Source organism: Charadrius vociferus, unplaced genomic scaffold (assembly GCF_000708025.1).
Source record: "Charadrius vociferus isolate BGI_N301 unplaced genomic scaffold, ASM70802v2 scaffold1826, whole genome shotgun sequence".
NCBI lineage: Eukaryota > Metazoa > Chordata > Aves > Charadriiformes > Charadriidae > Charadrius > Charadrius vociferus.
Window position 1 is genome coordinate 45,349 of NW_009648774.1, and position 14,197 is coordinate 59,545.

The 14,197-nt window shown below is 44.5% G+C and overlaps 1 protein-coding gene across 1 annotated transcript; it reads right to left on the bottom strand.

Annotated features, from left to right (window-relative positions):
* Positions 1-418: 418 nt before the first annotated feature.
* LOC104287998 (transcription factor BTF3-like) lies at positions 419-13,851 on the bottom strand. The gene is made up of 5 exons (XM_009886734.1): positions 13,641-13,851; positions 7,619-7,732; positions 7,217-7,418; positions 1,200-1,256; positions 419-680 (listed from the first exon to the last, which is right to left on the bottom strand). Exons 1-5 carry the CDS (start codon positions 13,707-13,709, stop codon positions 634-636), a joined length of 489 nt encoding a protein of 162 aa, XP_009885036.1. The 5' UTR covers positions 13,710-13,851; the 3' UTR covers positions 419-633.
* Between the last annotated feature and the right edge of the window lie 346 nt (positions 13,852-14,197).

The following is a 14,197-nucleotide window of genomic DNA, read 5'->3' on the forward strand; positions in this document are numbered from 1 at the left end:
CCCCCCCCAACCTTACCACGTAAACCCCATACAACCATAAAGTAATTCTAGAATACAGGTCTATTTCTTAAATTCAGTAGATTACAAAGCGTCTCGGGAACACAGTGTATGTGCTCTGACCTGCAAACACTGGGAATTCACCAATTAAGTCTAAAATGTTCCATTATGCTCCAAAAATTTTTTTAGAAGCCAGTTTTCATACACAGCAAAAGGAAGATGCTCTGCAGAAAAGCAAGACCTTTTATGATTGCTTAATAGTTATGGAAAAATTTTTTTCCCACTTTTCTGACAAAAAGCCACACCAGAAAGTTTATTTTATATTTTTTATTGTATGCCAAAGTTCATTAAAGATGGGTTTTTGCTTGTATACAAGTTACTTAAAAATTGTGTTTAGGCAGAGATTCATTAGCAATCTGACTTATTTCAAAGCATAGGCTTGTTCAACCAGGCCACAAAAATAATATTGTGTACAAGCAATAACTGAAAAAGAGCTGCAGGTTCAAGGAGTTTCCAAATATTATAAATCTTGAGATTTCATCAGGAAATAAAAATAAAATCAAATAAAAGCAATCACAATATAAAATAGCAGCTCCATGTAGCTTTTTCAAGTTTATTCGGAAAGTGTCACTAAGTTCAGTTTGCCTCATTCTTTGAAGCTTCATCAAAGTTTTCAACAAGATCTAGAAAAAGAAAAATGTTGAAATTAAAGTTTGACCTGCTTCTGCTCTGCCAATTCCCCCCCCCCCCAAGTTTTACTTCATATCAAGTGCTTACAAGTAAAAAAAAATAAATCAGCTCATAAAATACAGACCAAACAACATTCAAGAGCTTCATGGTTCATTCTTGTTTAAACAAGTTTTAGATGGTTCGTTATAAAGCTCAATTCTAAGAGCATTTAACTTCACCATATCCACAACCAGGCAAAGTGATACTGAAAAGGTAGTTTCTTACCACTCTTCTTATTGAATATTAAATAATTATCCTAGCCATAGCTATTATTCCTACACAGGACAAAAATGCTAGCTCAAACCAATGGTCCATCTAAGTCTCACATGGTGTCTGAAAACAACGCCCAGAGAAATTCTATAACAGTGAGTGACTAGTCAATACTCTTACTGTCCTTGGCCCAATCTTATGCTGCACATGTAATCTCTCAGCAAAATTCACTTCCTTTTCCTCCATTGCATGATTGTTCTTACCTGGAACTTCATCATCATCATCATCACCAGTAGCAAGTGGTGCTTTTCCATCCACAGCTGTAAGAGCAAGCAGTTCAAAAGCATCAGTCAAGCTCATAACCATAAGCATCTTGATTACAAAGCTGTTTAGCTCAAACTATTTGATAATGTTTTCAAAAAACACAAAGCAAAACTGCAATACTCTATCGAGTTCCCCTGCTGAATAAAAACCTACAACTAACCCTTTGTTACTCACAATGCTCAAACAGCCCAGCTGGAAAATGAGAATATGCATGCTAAACAAGTTTCATAGAATGGTTAGAGTTGGAAGGGACCTTAAAGATCGTCTAGTTCCATAACCCCCCTGCCATAGGCAGGGACACTTTCCACTAGACCAAGTTGCTCAAAGCCCCATCCAGCCTGGCCTTGAACGCTTCCAGAGATGGGACATCCACACCTGTTCCAATGTCTCACCACCCTCACAGTCAAGAATTTCTTCCCAATATCTAATCTAAATCTCCCCTCTTCCAGTTTAAAACTGTTACCCCTCGTCCTATCATTACACTTCCTGATCAAGAGTCCCTCCCCAGCTCTCCTGTAGGCCTCCTTTAAGTATTGGAAGGCTGCAATAAGGTCTCCCCAGAGCCTTCTCTTCTCCAGGCTGAACAACCCCAACTCTCTCAGCCTGTCTTCAAAGGAGAGGTGCTCCAGCCCTCTGATCACGTCCATGGCCTCCTCTGGACTTGCTCCAACAGGTCCATGTCCTTCCTATGCTGGGGGCCCCAGAGCTGGACGCAGTACTCCAGGTGGAGTCTCACCAGAGCAGAGTAGAGGGGCAGAATCACCTTCCTCGACCTGCTTGCCATGCTTCTTTTGATGCATCCCAGGATGTGGTTGGCCTTCTGGGCTGCAAGCGCACGTTGCTGGCTCACACTGAGTTTCTCATCAAGCAACACCCCCAAGTCCTTCTCCTTAGGGCTCCTCTCTATCCATTCTCCACCCAGCCTGTATTTGTGCTTGGGATTGCCCCGCCCCACATGCAGGACCTTGCACTTGGCCTTGTTGAACTTCATGAGGTTTGCACAAGCCTACCACTCAAGCCTGTCCAGGTCCCTCTGGATGGCATCCCTTCCCTCCAGCGTGTTGAGTGCACCACACAGCTTGGTGTCATCTGCAAACTTGCTGAGGGTGCACTCCATCCCACTGTCCATGTCGCCAACAATGATGTTAAATAGTACCAGTCCCAGTACCGACCCTTGAGGAACACCACTTGTCACTGGTCGCCACTTGGACATCGAGCCATTGACTGCAACTCTTTGAGTGCAACCATCCAGCCAGTTCCTTATCCACCAAGTGGTCCATTGGTCAAATCCATGTCTCTCCAATATAGAGACCCGGATGTTGTGCAGGTCAGTGTCAAATGCTTTGCACACGTCCAGGTAGGTGATGTCCGTTGCTAGTTTACTAGTCACCATCTTGGTTCTAGATATATAGTGCCTTGTGTGGTAATCATTTTCAGCTAACAGCGCAGAGACTGATTTTACCAATTTCTCTTAAAAGCAGCTTGGTTTATTGACTACTCAGTGGTTCTTGAGGCTTATATATTTTATAACATTAGCAAGTTATAAGGAAATCTTAGGATCTGATTATCCTAGGCCTTCAAGGAAAACTAAGGTGTAATTGTGAAACTGCAGGTAGAGATACACATGACTAGAGGCACTTAAGGATATTCTTGTTCCCTGGCAAAGTCAGAGGAATATGGAACTGGATGCACAATTTTATACTTAGGTGGTTGAGGTAACCACATGTCCTGGTCCACATCTCTGCTTACTCAGTAATTTCTTAACTATTCCCATTATATTTGCCAGAGCTACTGAAACTTAACCATGTCCATTGTAGCAGACCAATGAGCATCTGTGAAACTGCAGCAGTATAATGCTAAGAATAGATATCTCAGGTCCCTGGGTGCCTGTGCCACTACTTTTACTGCTATCCTTAGCTGTACTACCTAGAGAGTATGAGACAGCTTAGCCTGTCACCTCCATTTTATCCTAATTAATCCTTCTCAGTTTTCACACAAACCATGAGGAAAGAGATGGGTTTATACTAGACTTCTGAAATTGCTGTACCCTGATTTCTAGATAACCAAAATAGATGAATGCATAAACTTTGTTCTGAAAAGGCTTGAGACAAGGTCACCGCTAACCCTCCTTTTGTTTTTTTAACAGCAGAAAACTGTTACAGCTTGAGTGCATCTTAGTGACAAATACAACATTTTAAAAGCAAACCACGTTATTTCCTCCTAAATTGTCTGCATTCTCTCTTATCCCCAAGACCAGACTAAGTTTACTTTAACACTTGCAAATGCAATCATGACAGACACTTCACTTTGATGTCAGACTTCCAAATCTAGCAGACAATGCTGAATGGAAAGGTTTGTGCAACTACTTTGACATCCACCCAAAGTGGAAAGAAATAGGCATTTACCAGGTCATACAGAGCAAGTACTTTAAACAAACTTCCCTAATATCAAAACCGCGCAATTTAGCTTATCCAGAATATATTCACCTTGTTATAAGAAGAGAGATCTTAAGGGAACATTTTAAATCCTTAAAGTTTTCTTTCTTTCAAGCCCCACTACTACCACAAGGAAGCCACACAGGTGACACTAGGAAGGAGGGACCTGAGCTTCACAGGGAAAGAAGCAGTTTACCTCACCTCCTGAAGACTACTTCTAGCAGGATTTTTTTCAGTGGGAAGTTGACAGAAGGGAAGTATCATCAGCTTTAGGAATAGAAACAGATGCTATCTTTGCTAGCAGCAAAGCACAGAAAGAACAAACAATTTCATAACTACCAGAAGAAATAGGAAATAAGTAGGAAGACCTTACATGCAGGACATGAAAAATGTTCCCAGTGTCAACAAGCCTATCTTTCTCTCCCAATTCTCACCCTATAGCAGCAGCACCTTTTCCAAACACCACATACTTAAGTCACAGAATCACAGAATGGTCAGGGTTGGAAGGGACCTCTGGAGATCATCTAGTCCAACCCCCCTGCCAGAGCAGGGTCACCTACAGCAGGTTGCAGTCCCTACAGCAGGTTGCAGGTCACCTACAGCAGGTTGCTGTAGGTCCCTCCTCTACTTTTCCCAGACAGTTTTAGAGAGAACAAATCACAGAATTCACAGAATTCACAGAATGGTTAGGGTTGGAAGGGACCTTTGGAGATCATCTAGTCCAACCCCCCTGCCAGAGCAGGGTCACCTACAGCACGTTGCACAGGACAGCGTCCAGGCGGGTTTTGAATGTCTCCAGAGTGGGAGACTCCACCACCTCTCTGGGCAGCCTGTGCCAGTGCTCCACTACCCTCAAAGTAAAGAAGTTCCTTCTCATGTTAAGATGGAACTTCCTATGTTCAAGTTTATGCCCATTACCCCTCGTCCTATCACTGGGCGCCACTGAAAAAAGACTACTCCCATCCCCCTGGCATCCTCCCATTAAGTATTTGTAAGTATTAATAAGATCCCCCCTCAATCTTCTTTTCTCTAGACTAAAGAGACCCAAGTCCCTAAGCCTTTCTCCATAGGAGAGATGTTCCAATCCCCTAATCATCTTTGTTGCCCTTTGCTGGACCCTCTCCAGCAAAGGACAGTTCCCTGTCCTTCTTGAACTGGGGAGCCCAGAACTGGACACAGTACTCCAGATGCGGTCTCACCAGGGCAGAGTAGAGGGGGAGGATGACCTCCCTCGACCTGCTGGCCACACTCTTCTTGATGCACCCCAGGATGCCATTCGCCTTCTTGGCCGCCAGGGCACATTGCTGGCTCATGGTCATCCTGTTGTCCACCAGGACTCCCAGGTCCCTCTCCACAGAGCTGCTCTCCAGGAGGTCAGCCCCCAACCTGTACTGGTGCATGGGGTTATTCCTCCCCAGGTGCAGTACCCTACACTTACCCTTGTTGAATGTTCAGGTTCTTTTATTAATTTAAGGATGGAATAGGAAGTTGGTGTCTCTACCTTCATGATCATGTCAGTTCTGTTCTCTACACTGTTCTACACACACAGAGATTATAACATATTGTCCTGGTTTCAGCTGGGACAGAGTTAATTTTCTTCCTAATAGCTGCTGTGTTTTGGATTTGTATGAGAACAATGTTGAGAAAACATATTGTTTTCGTTGTTGTTAGGTAATGCTTATATTAAGTCAAGGACTTTTTCAGCTTCCCATAGAAGCTGAGAGGGAGCACAGACAGGACAAGTGGGCCAAAGGAATATTCATAGAATGGTTTAGGTTGGAAGGGACCTTAAAGATCATCTAGTTCCAACCCCCCTGCCATGGACAAGGAAACCTCCCACTAGACCAGGTTGCTCAAAGCCCCATCCAACCTGGCCTTGAACACCTCCAGGGATGGGGCCTCCACAACTTCCCAGGACAATCTGTTCCAGTGTCTCACCACCCTCATAGTGAAAAATTTCTTCTTGATATCTATTCTAAATCTACCTTCTTCCAGTTTGAACCCATTCCCCCTTGTCCTATCACTATATGCCCTTGTAAAAAGTCCTTCCCCAGCTTTCTTGTAGGCCCCCTTCAGATACTGGAAAGCCACTATAAGGTCTCCCCGGAGCCTTCTCCAGGCTGAAGAACCCCAACTCTCTCAGCCTGTCTTTATAGGAGAGGTGCTACAGCCCTCTGATCATCCTCGTGGCCCGTGCAGGACAGTCTCAAATGCTTTGCACAAGTCCAGGTAGATGATGTCTATTGCTCTCCCCTTATCCACCAATGCTGTAACCCTGTCATAGAAGGTCACCAAATTTGTCAGGCACGATTTGTCCATGGTGAAGCCATGTTTGCTGTCAGAAATCACCTCCTTATTTTCCATGTGCCTTAGGAGAGTTTCCAGGAGGATCTGCTCCATGATCTTGCTGGGGACAGAGGCAAGACAGACCAGCCTGTAGTTCACCGGGTCTTCTTTTTTACCTTTTTTGAAAATGGGGATTACATTTCCCCCTTTCTAGTCAGTGGGAACTTCACCAGACTGCCATGACTTCTCAAATATAATGGAAAGTGGCTTAGCAACTTCATCTGCCTGTTCCCTCAAGACCCGTGGATGGATTTCATCAGGTCCCATATTATATATCATATAATATATCATATATATGATATATAATATTTCATCAGGTCCCATATATTCCATACCATGGACGTCATGCTCAATATATAAATGGGGGTTGGCCAGGGGGCAGGAATCTGCGATCACTGCTTGGGATGGGCTGGGCAACCGATCATCGGGTGGTGAGAGCAATTGCATTGCATCACTTTATTTTGTATAATCTTTTTTCATTATTATTATTTTCCTCTTCCGTTACTGTGCTATGAAACTGTCTTTATCTCAACCCATGAGGTTTTTTACCCCTCCTTTTCCTCCCTCTCCTCCCTACCCTACTGGGGGGGTGGGGGGGAGTGAGTGAACGGCTGCATGGTCCTGGTTGCCACCTGGGGTTAAACCACAACACATATTTCCTTAAAAATACTGTATAATTCCCTCTTAGCTATTAAAAAGCCCATGCAAGAAGAAATACCTTCACCACACCTGCAAGAGAGCAAAGCACTAGCAAGATGCCTGTCCTCAAGTCCCTCTCCCCATTGTTTGTTTCCATTGAAAGTGTCAAAACAGACATACTCAAAGTATATCTTTTTTTAAAGCCTAACTCTCCCTGAGTAACTCTACCTAGCTTTAATGAACTATGTATGTCAAAATATGGTAGCCACACCAAGAAGTAAATTATCATGAAATCAAGTCTGGCTACAACTTTTTAGTCCTAGAACAGCTGCAAGATATGCTGAGACAGGTGCCTCTGCTTTATTCTGTTGTATTCATTGTTGGATTTGAGCTATAAATTAGATCTAAGATTTCCATTTCTTTATAAGCATTTTATAATATGCTTGCAGACAGTAAGAGCGCACTGAATTTCACTGCAGTTATACAAATAAGACACGTCAGCTGCCAGCATGAAATGCATTCAAGTTTCAACTTACGTTGTTTGGGTAGGGCTTCTGCCAATCTCCTCAGGCTGGTCAAACTGTCAGCTCCGAGCTGATTTAAGATGCTAGGAAGCATTTCTGTCAGCTGCTTTGTCTCAGCATGGCCGGTGATAGTGAAAGTGTTAGCAGCCAGAGATGCCTGAACTTTAGGGTTATTGAAGTGAATGACTGTTCCTTGGTTGGTAAACATATTTACCTGCAAGAAAAAAAATCCAGTATTTCAAGCAGTTTAGCATGATTTTTCAATTTAACAGGAAACTAGCTGAAGTTCTCAAAGCTCAATAAAGACCTATTGATAATTTACAGACAAGTTTAAGATGTTACTTACCAGGAAATTAAGTTGGATACATTTTATATTTCTATATACAAAAGCATTTTTCCCTTTGAAGCAATTACCTCTTCAATTCCAGAAATATTGTTGACACCCAATTTCTTCAAAGAAAACTGAAGTTTCTTGTCATCTGCTGTAGCTGTTCTGTGGACAACCTTCTTCTTTCTGCGGGCAGTACCCTTTGCAAAAAAAGTTATAAGTTAATATTTAAATAGTTCTTCACAAATTCTAATCCTCGTGGCCATATAACTACTCCGCAGCCATCTACAAATCAACTTTGTATACAAAGTTCTATTTCTGTGTTACAGCACACACAACCCCACCCCTGCAAGCTTTGTACGTTTGTGAGAAGTGTGATATTTTAGGAAGCAATGCACCAGAGAACCTTTAATCCACAATTCTCATGGGGATTCTGCAATATCCTACTCAGAAAAGAAAAATTGCAAGTTTATCCTTGTCTGTTACCATAGGCATTAAACTGAAGACTGAGCACAATTTTCAGTAATTTCTGAAGCTCATTAATTTTTGCTTAGATCATCTTTCTCACGTGGGCCCACTTCTCGAGCCTGTCCAGGTTCCTCTGGATGGCATCCCATTCCTCAGGCGTGTCAACCGCACTACTCAGCTTGGTGTCACATGCAAACTTGCTGAGAGTGCACTAGATCCCACTGTCCATGTCATTGATGAAGATATTGGAATTGAACTTGGCGAGGGATGTCAAGGCCAACAGGAAGGGTTTCTTTAAGTATATAGGAGACAAAAGGAAAACTAGGGAAAATGTGGGCCCGTTGTTGAACGAGACAGGTGCCGTGGTGACAGATGATGCAGAGAAGGCGGAGTTGCCGAATGCCTTCTTTACTTCTGTCTTCACTGTTCGGGCCAGCCCTCACGAGTCCCAGACTTTGCAGGTAACAGAGAAAGTCTGGAGGAAGGAAGACTTTCCCTTGGTTGATGAGGAGCAAGTTAGAGATCAGTTAGACAAACAAGTCCATGGGCCCTGATGGGATGCACCCTCAAGTGCTGAGGGAGCTGGGGGAAGTCATTGCTGGGCCGCTCTCCATCATCTTTGAAAGGTCCTGGAGAACAGGAGAAGTGCCCGAGGACTGGAGGAAAGCCAATGTCACTCCAGTCTTCAAAAAGGGCAAGAAGGAAGACCCGGGAAACTACAGGCTGGTCAGCCTCACCTCCATCCCTGGAGGTGTGATGAAGGAACAGCTCGTACTGGGCGTCATCTCAAAGCGTCTGGAGGAAAAGAAGGTTATCAGAAGTAGTCATCATGGATTCACCAAGGGGAAGTCACGTCTGACTAATCTGATAGCCTTCTATGATGGCGTGACTGGATGGGTGGATGAGGGGAGGGCAGTGGATGTTGTCTACCTTGACTTCAGCAAGGCTTTCAACACCATCTCCCACATCATCCTCACAGGCAAGCTTAGGAAGTGTGGGTTAGATGAATGGACAGTGGGGTGGATTGAACAGTGGCTAACGGATAGAGCTCAGAGAGCTGTGGTTAGTGGCGCAGAGTCTAGTTGGAGGTCAGTAACGAGTGGTGTTCCCCAGGGGTCAGTACTGGGTCCAGTCCTGTTCAACATATTCATCAATGACCTGGATAAAAGGATAGAGTAAACCATCAGCAAGTTTGCTGATGACACAAAACTGGGAGGGGTTACCGACACGCCGGAAGGCTGTGCTGCCATTCAGCATGACCTGGACAGGCTGAAGAAATGGGCAGAGAAGAAACTAATGAAATTTAACAAGGGCAAGTGTAGGGTCCTGCATCTGGGGAGGAATAACCCCATGCATCAGTACAGGTTGGGGGCTGACCTCCTGGAGAGCAGCTCTGTGGAAAGGGACCTGGGAGTGCTGGTGGACAACAGGATGACCATGAGCCAGCAATGTGCCCTGGCGGCCAAGAAGGCCAATGGCATCCTGGGGTGCATCAAGAAGAGTGTGGCCAGCAGGTATTAATGCTTACAAATACTTAAAGGGAGGGTGCCAAGTAGATGGGAGCAGTCTTTTTTCAGTGGTGCCCGGTGATAGAACAAGAGGTAATGGGCACAAACTTGAGTGTAGGAACTTCCATCTTAACACGAGAAGGGACTTTGAGGGTGGCAGAGCACTGGAACAGGCTGCCCAGAGAGGTGGTGGAGTCTCCCACTCTGGAGACATTCCAAACCCGCCTGGACGTTGTCCTGTGCAACCTGCTGTAGGTGACCCCGCTCTGGTTGGGGGGTTTGTCTAGATGATCTCCAGAGGACCCTTCCAACCCCTACCATTATGTGACTCTGAGATATTAAACAGTACTGGTCCCAATACGGACCCCTGAGGGACACCACTTGTCACTGATCTCCATCTGGAGATCAGATCTCTATGATCTAACTTTTTAAGAAGTATTATATAGAATGAGATAACTGGCTATCATATTTTAACTGCTAGTTACCTGCAACCATGAAGATCATTTCCCCTTGCCTCTTGTAGGATATATAATGGAAGACTGGCGAGGAGGATTGTAAACATGCTCAAGTGACTCACACCTGGGGTGCTGGACAACACACATATCACACTAGTTTTTGTTCAGCCCCGTGTGCTTGCAAGTAGAATATCCGCACTTAGATAACGTAAGCCTGGGATGGACTCAGGGACACCTTATCTAGCATACATGAGATCACTGCCTTGTTGTTGAAGATCAAAGCACAGTGGAAAACTATGCCTGCTTGAACCCATGAAAAGCAGGCGAGAAGAGCAAGTTAGAGCTCACACGCTCCTGCTAACAAGGACTTTCTCCCGCCGTGCGGTGCCTGCATCCCCTGCTTGTATCCCTCTGCCCAGGCGTTGCTGCGGAGACTCCCCAATTTGCAAGGTATTGAGATTAAACTTGTTCTTTGCCTTTCATCCATGGTCTTGTGGTCATTCCTGCGTTCTGCCCGAGTCATCTCACACACCTCTCCTTTCTGTTTAGGCTGCAAACCCATGTGTCATGGAGTGTATCTTACTTTGACCTCTTGCCTGCACCATAAATCAATGGTAGTTTTGCTGCTGAGCTGCTGTGCTTAAAATCAAGCCCTATGTGTGTTAAAAAATATAAAATCACATAGCAGCTCGGTGCTGTAATCCTGATGGGACTCTGAGGAGGTTGTCATCAGAAGCATTGTAGCCTGGTAGCAATTGCACCCCGGCACCCAGGATTTGTATTTCTGCTCAGCACTGACTAGAGCAAGACTCCAGTTTCACAGAATTCACAGAATGGTTAGGGTTGGAAGGGACCTTTGGAGATCATCTAGTCCAACCCCCCTGCCAGAGCAGGGTCACCTACAGCACGTTGCACAGGACAGCGTCCAGGCGGGTTTTGAATGTTTGCTTCAACTGATGTAGATTAGACCTCTTTAATCTTTCCTGACGATATTTTTACATGCTATTTTTCAGGAGAGGTTGTGATACAGGGAAAATACATGATCAGCCTTTCTACAAGGGCTTGATCACGCAAAGTCCTCACTCAACAAGACCCTGGGGTACCCAGTGCAGTGAGGTATGGCTGCACTAAACCAGGGATAAAAGGAGCATCTCAGGGAAGAGCTGTTTGCTGCCACATCCCCAAATCTCTCTGAGCAGAGGGGGAGGTTGCAGCAGCACAAGCCCAGGCTGTCAAAGAGCAGAAATCACCCCTCTCCCAGCACAGCGCTTGCTCTCTAAAGCACAGCACTTGCTTTCTAAATTTGTTATTGCCTCTAAAGGCAATAACAAATATGATGCCCAAGTCCAGAAAGATGCTGGAGTGATGAGGATTTACAGGCAGAATTGGACCCCTGGGAGAGGACTGGCAGCAGCACCTTAAATACTTACTGCAGAAACCAGGTTTCCTGGCTGAGCCATTTACCTCTTTCTGAAGATGAAAGACACAAAACAAATTTTGTCAAGTGTCCTGGTTTGAGGTAAGACAGAACCAATTTTCTTTTCAGTAATTTTACTTTTCAGTTAAGCTTCTTCTAACTCTCTGAAATTAACAGCATATTTTTCAGACAATATCTGCTTCTAGCAGATAAGGTCTGATGTTTATAGTTGATGCCAAGGAATGGTATGCAGAGAGACTCCTGATTATACTTATTGCTATAACAACCATGCCCCGTTGGAGGGTCGGAAGCAGAAGAGCATAGAGAGGTCACACCTGTTTTAGCCAAATATTGATAATAAAGAGTCAGAGACCATAAAGTTATCAATATATCATTAACAAATTAATATGAGAAAACCCAAAACACTCATTTTTTTATTCCAAATAGACATCTCCATATGATGGACTTACACATACAAATTTGAAGAACACTTATTTTCCCAAAATATTTAATAAATATATTTAAATATATATATACTTCTACATAGTATTCCAGACCACCCCTGTTTAGAAAGTAAAACAAACAAAGGTTAACTTCCCCTACAGACACAGAGCTCTAGATTTCTCTGGGGAAAAGGTTTGGAAGAAATGACATGACATTTAGCTATATCAACATCCTACATAAAAATATCAAATTTCACATAATGAAGTACAGCCCTCCACCTAAATGTAATACTGTTGTGATTTAACCCAGCAGACAGATAAACACCACAGCCATTCGCTCACTCCCCCCCATTGGGAGTAAAATTTGTGAGTTGAGGTAAAGAGAGTTTAATAGGACAGAAAAGGAAGGGAAAATAATAATAATGATAAAAGAACATACAAAACAAGTGAAGCACAATGCAATTGCTCACCACCCACCGACTGATGCCCATCCAGTTCCTGAGCAGCGGCCCCTGGCTAGCTTTCCCCCTAGTTTATATACTGAGCATGACATCACATGGTTTGGAATATCCCTTTGGTCAGTTGGGGTCAGCTACCTTGGCTGTGTCCACTCCTAGCTTCTTGTGCACCCCCAGCCTCCTTGCTGGCAGGACAGCATGAGAAGCTGAAAAGTCCTTGATTTAGTGAAAGCACTGATCAGCAACAACTAAAACATCAGTGCATTATCAACATTATTCTCAACCTAAATCCAAAACACAGCACTATACCAGCAACTAGGAAGAAAATTAACTCTATCCCAGGCGAAACCAGGACAAATATTTAGTTTGGTTTTAAGATTTTAAGTCATGAAAATCTTCCAGCAGAGGCAATGTGCAACCTTTTCTCACAAGGAAGAAAAAAAAAAACAACAAAACCACTACAGTGACAAATGTTAAAAACCTCTGTAGTCAATACACACATGCTGGTAACATGCACATAATCATCAGTATAATACAGCAGTTCTCTGCTTAACTAGTAACCCATACAAAGAATACACAAAATCACCAAGCCAGTTAATTACTGGATTAACCCTGATTTAAGGCTGCCTAAATCTCCAGCTAAAGGCAAAAACTTCAACACAGGAATGAAAGCTACTGGAAACTCTGTCAGCAAGAGCTCTGTTGAATAGCTTGTATTCTAAAATACTGTGTGTACATTTCCTCAGGTAAAAAAAAAATTACTAACAAATTCTCGCCTTAAAACTGAAACTGTAATTAAAATGTTTACTAGCATACAACTATATTCAACATACTTTTTTATTTCCAGATTATAAGTAATCACACAGCTACATATATTCAGATGTCATAAAATAAAAAGGTCTATTCTCCAGTGATGAGAGTACGACAAGTACAGAAACTCCAGCTTTGTCCTAAAAAGCAAGAAAACAGCCATGGGCATCTTAAAGATTTGTGATGAGAACTTGGAACATAGCCCTCTAATCTCTTAAGAAAGCTATACCCAAGATCACTTGCTGTAAGGTCTTCTTACTTGAAATCTTAAGAGCCTTCTAATATAGCCTATACAAGAATATAGGCTACAAGTCAGCTATAATATATCAAAACCAAACAGAAAAGACTGGAGGTTCAGCTCCTACATTCTGCTTCTACTGAACTGACTAGAGATCCCTGCAGCAATGCAGCTTCTCACGAGGACGGTCTAGCCAAGCTGAGAATCCTTAGGGCTGCTCCCCACCTGAGTTTTCAGGATCCCGCATCCTAGGCCCAGTGTATGGGCAGAGACACACAATCCCAAGGGCAGGGAGGGGAGACGACTCCTACCTTGCCACCGATGCGCACTTGGGCCTGGAGCTTAGCGAGCTTTTCTTGGTTCATGATAGTTTCTTTCATCTGCGGAAGCAACAAGAGTGGCCATAGAAAGCGGGTCAGGAAGCACCTGGAAGCGCAGGCCACAACAACCCGGGCCCGGCAGTAGAGTAGGTGGGCACAAGGGGCTCCGCAGCTACCCCTCACCACACACACCCCCGGCGGGAGGACGCCCCAGCCCTGCCGGGGGGTGGGGAAGTCTGCTCACACACAGCGCCGCCGAAGCTCGGCTCAGCTCCCCTCAGGCCCAGCCCGTAACCGCCTTGCCTTGCCTTCCCCCAACCACCGCCGCTCGCAGCCCTCGGTCGCGTAAGAAGTTCCCCCCCGTCACCCCCACCGTCTCTCTCGTACCTTCTTAGGGCGGAAGCAGCGATGCTGGAGCAAGGGGAAAAGACGAAAGTTCGCGGGCGCAGGATCAGGACCGAGCACAGCACGCGGGGTAGAGCGAGATGGCGGCCGGAAGGGAGGCACGCTGCGCTACCGCCGCCTGGGCCAGGAGAGGGCGGCCTCCG

Excerpts from the sequence above, each read along its gene's own strand:
- LOC104287998 (XM_009886734.1), bottom strand. The coding sequence starts at position 13,709 with ATGAAAGAAACTATCATGAACCAAGAAAAGCTCGCTAAGCTCCAGGCC. Across the intron at positions 7,419-7,618 it reads ATATTTCTGGAATTGAAGAG|GTAAATATGTTTACCAACCA; the intron begins GTAATTGCTTCA and ends TTTTTCTTGCAG. Across the intron at positions 681-1,199 it reads TGATGATGATGAAGTTCCAG|ATCTTGTTGAAAACTTTGAT; the intron begins GTAAGAACAATC and ends TTCTTTTTCTAG.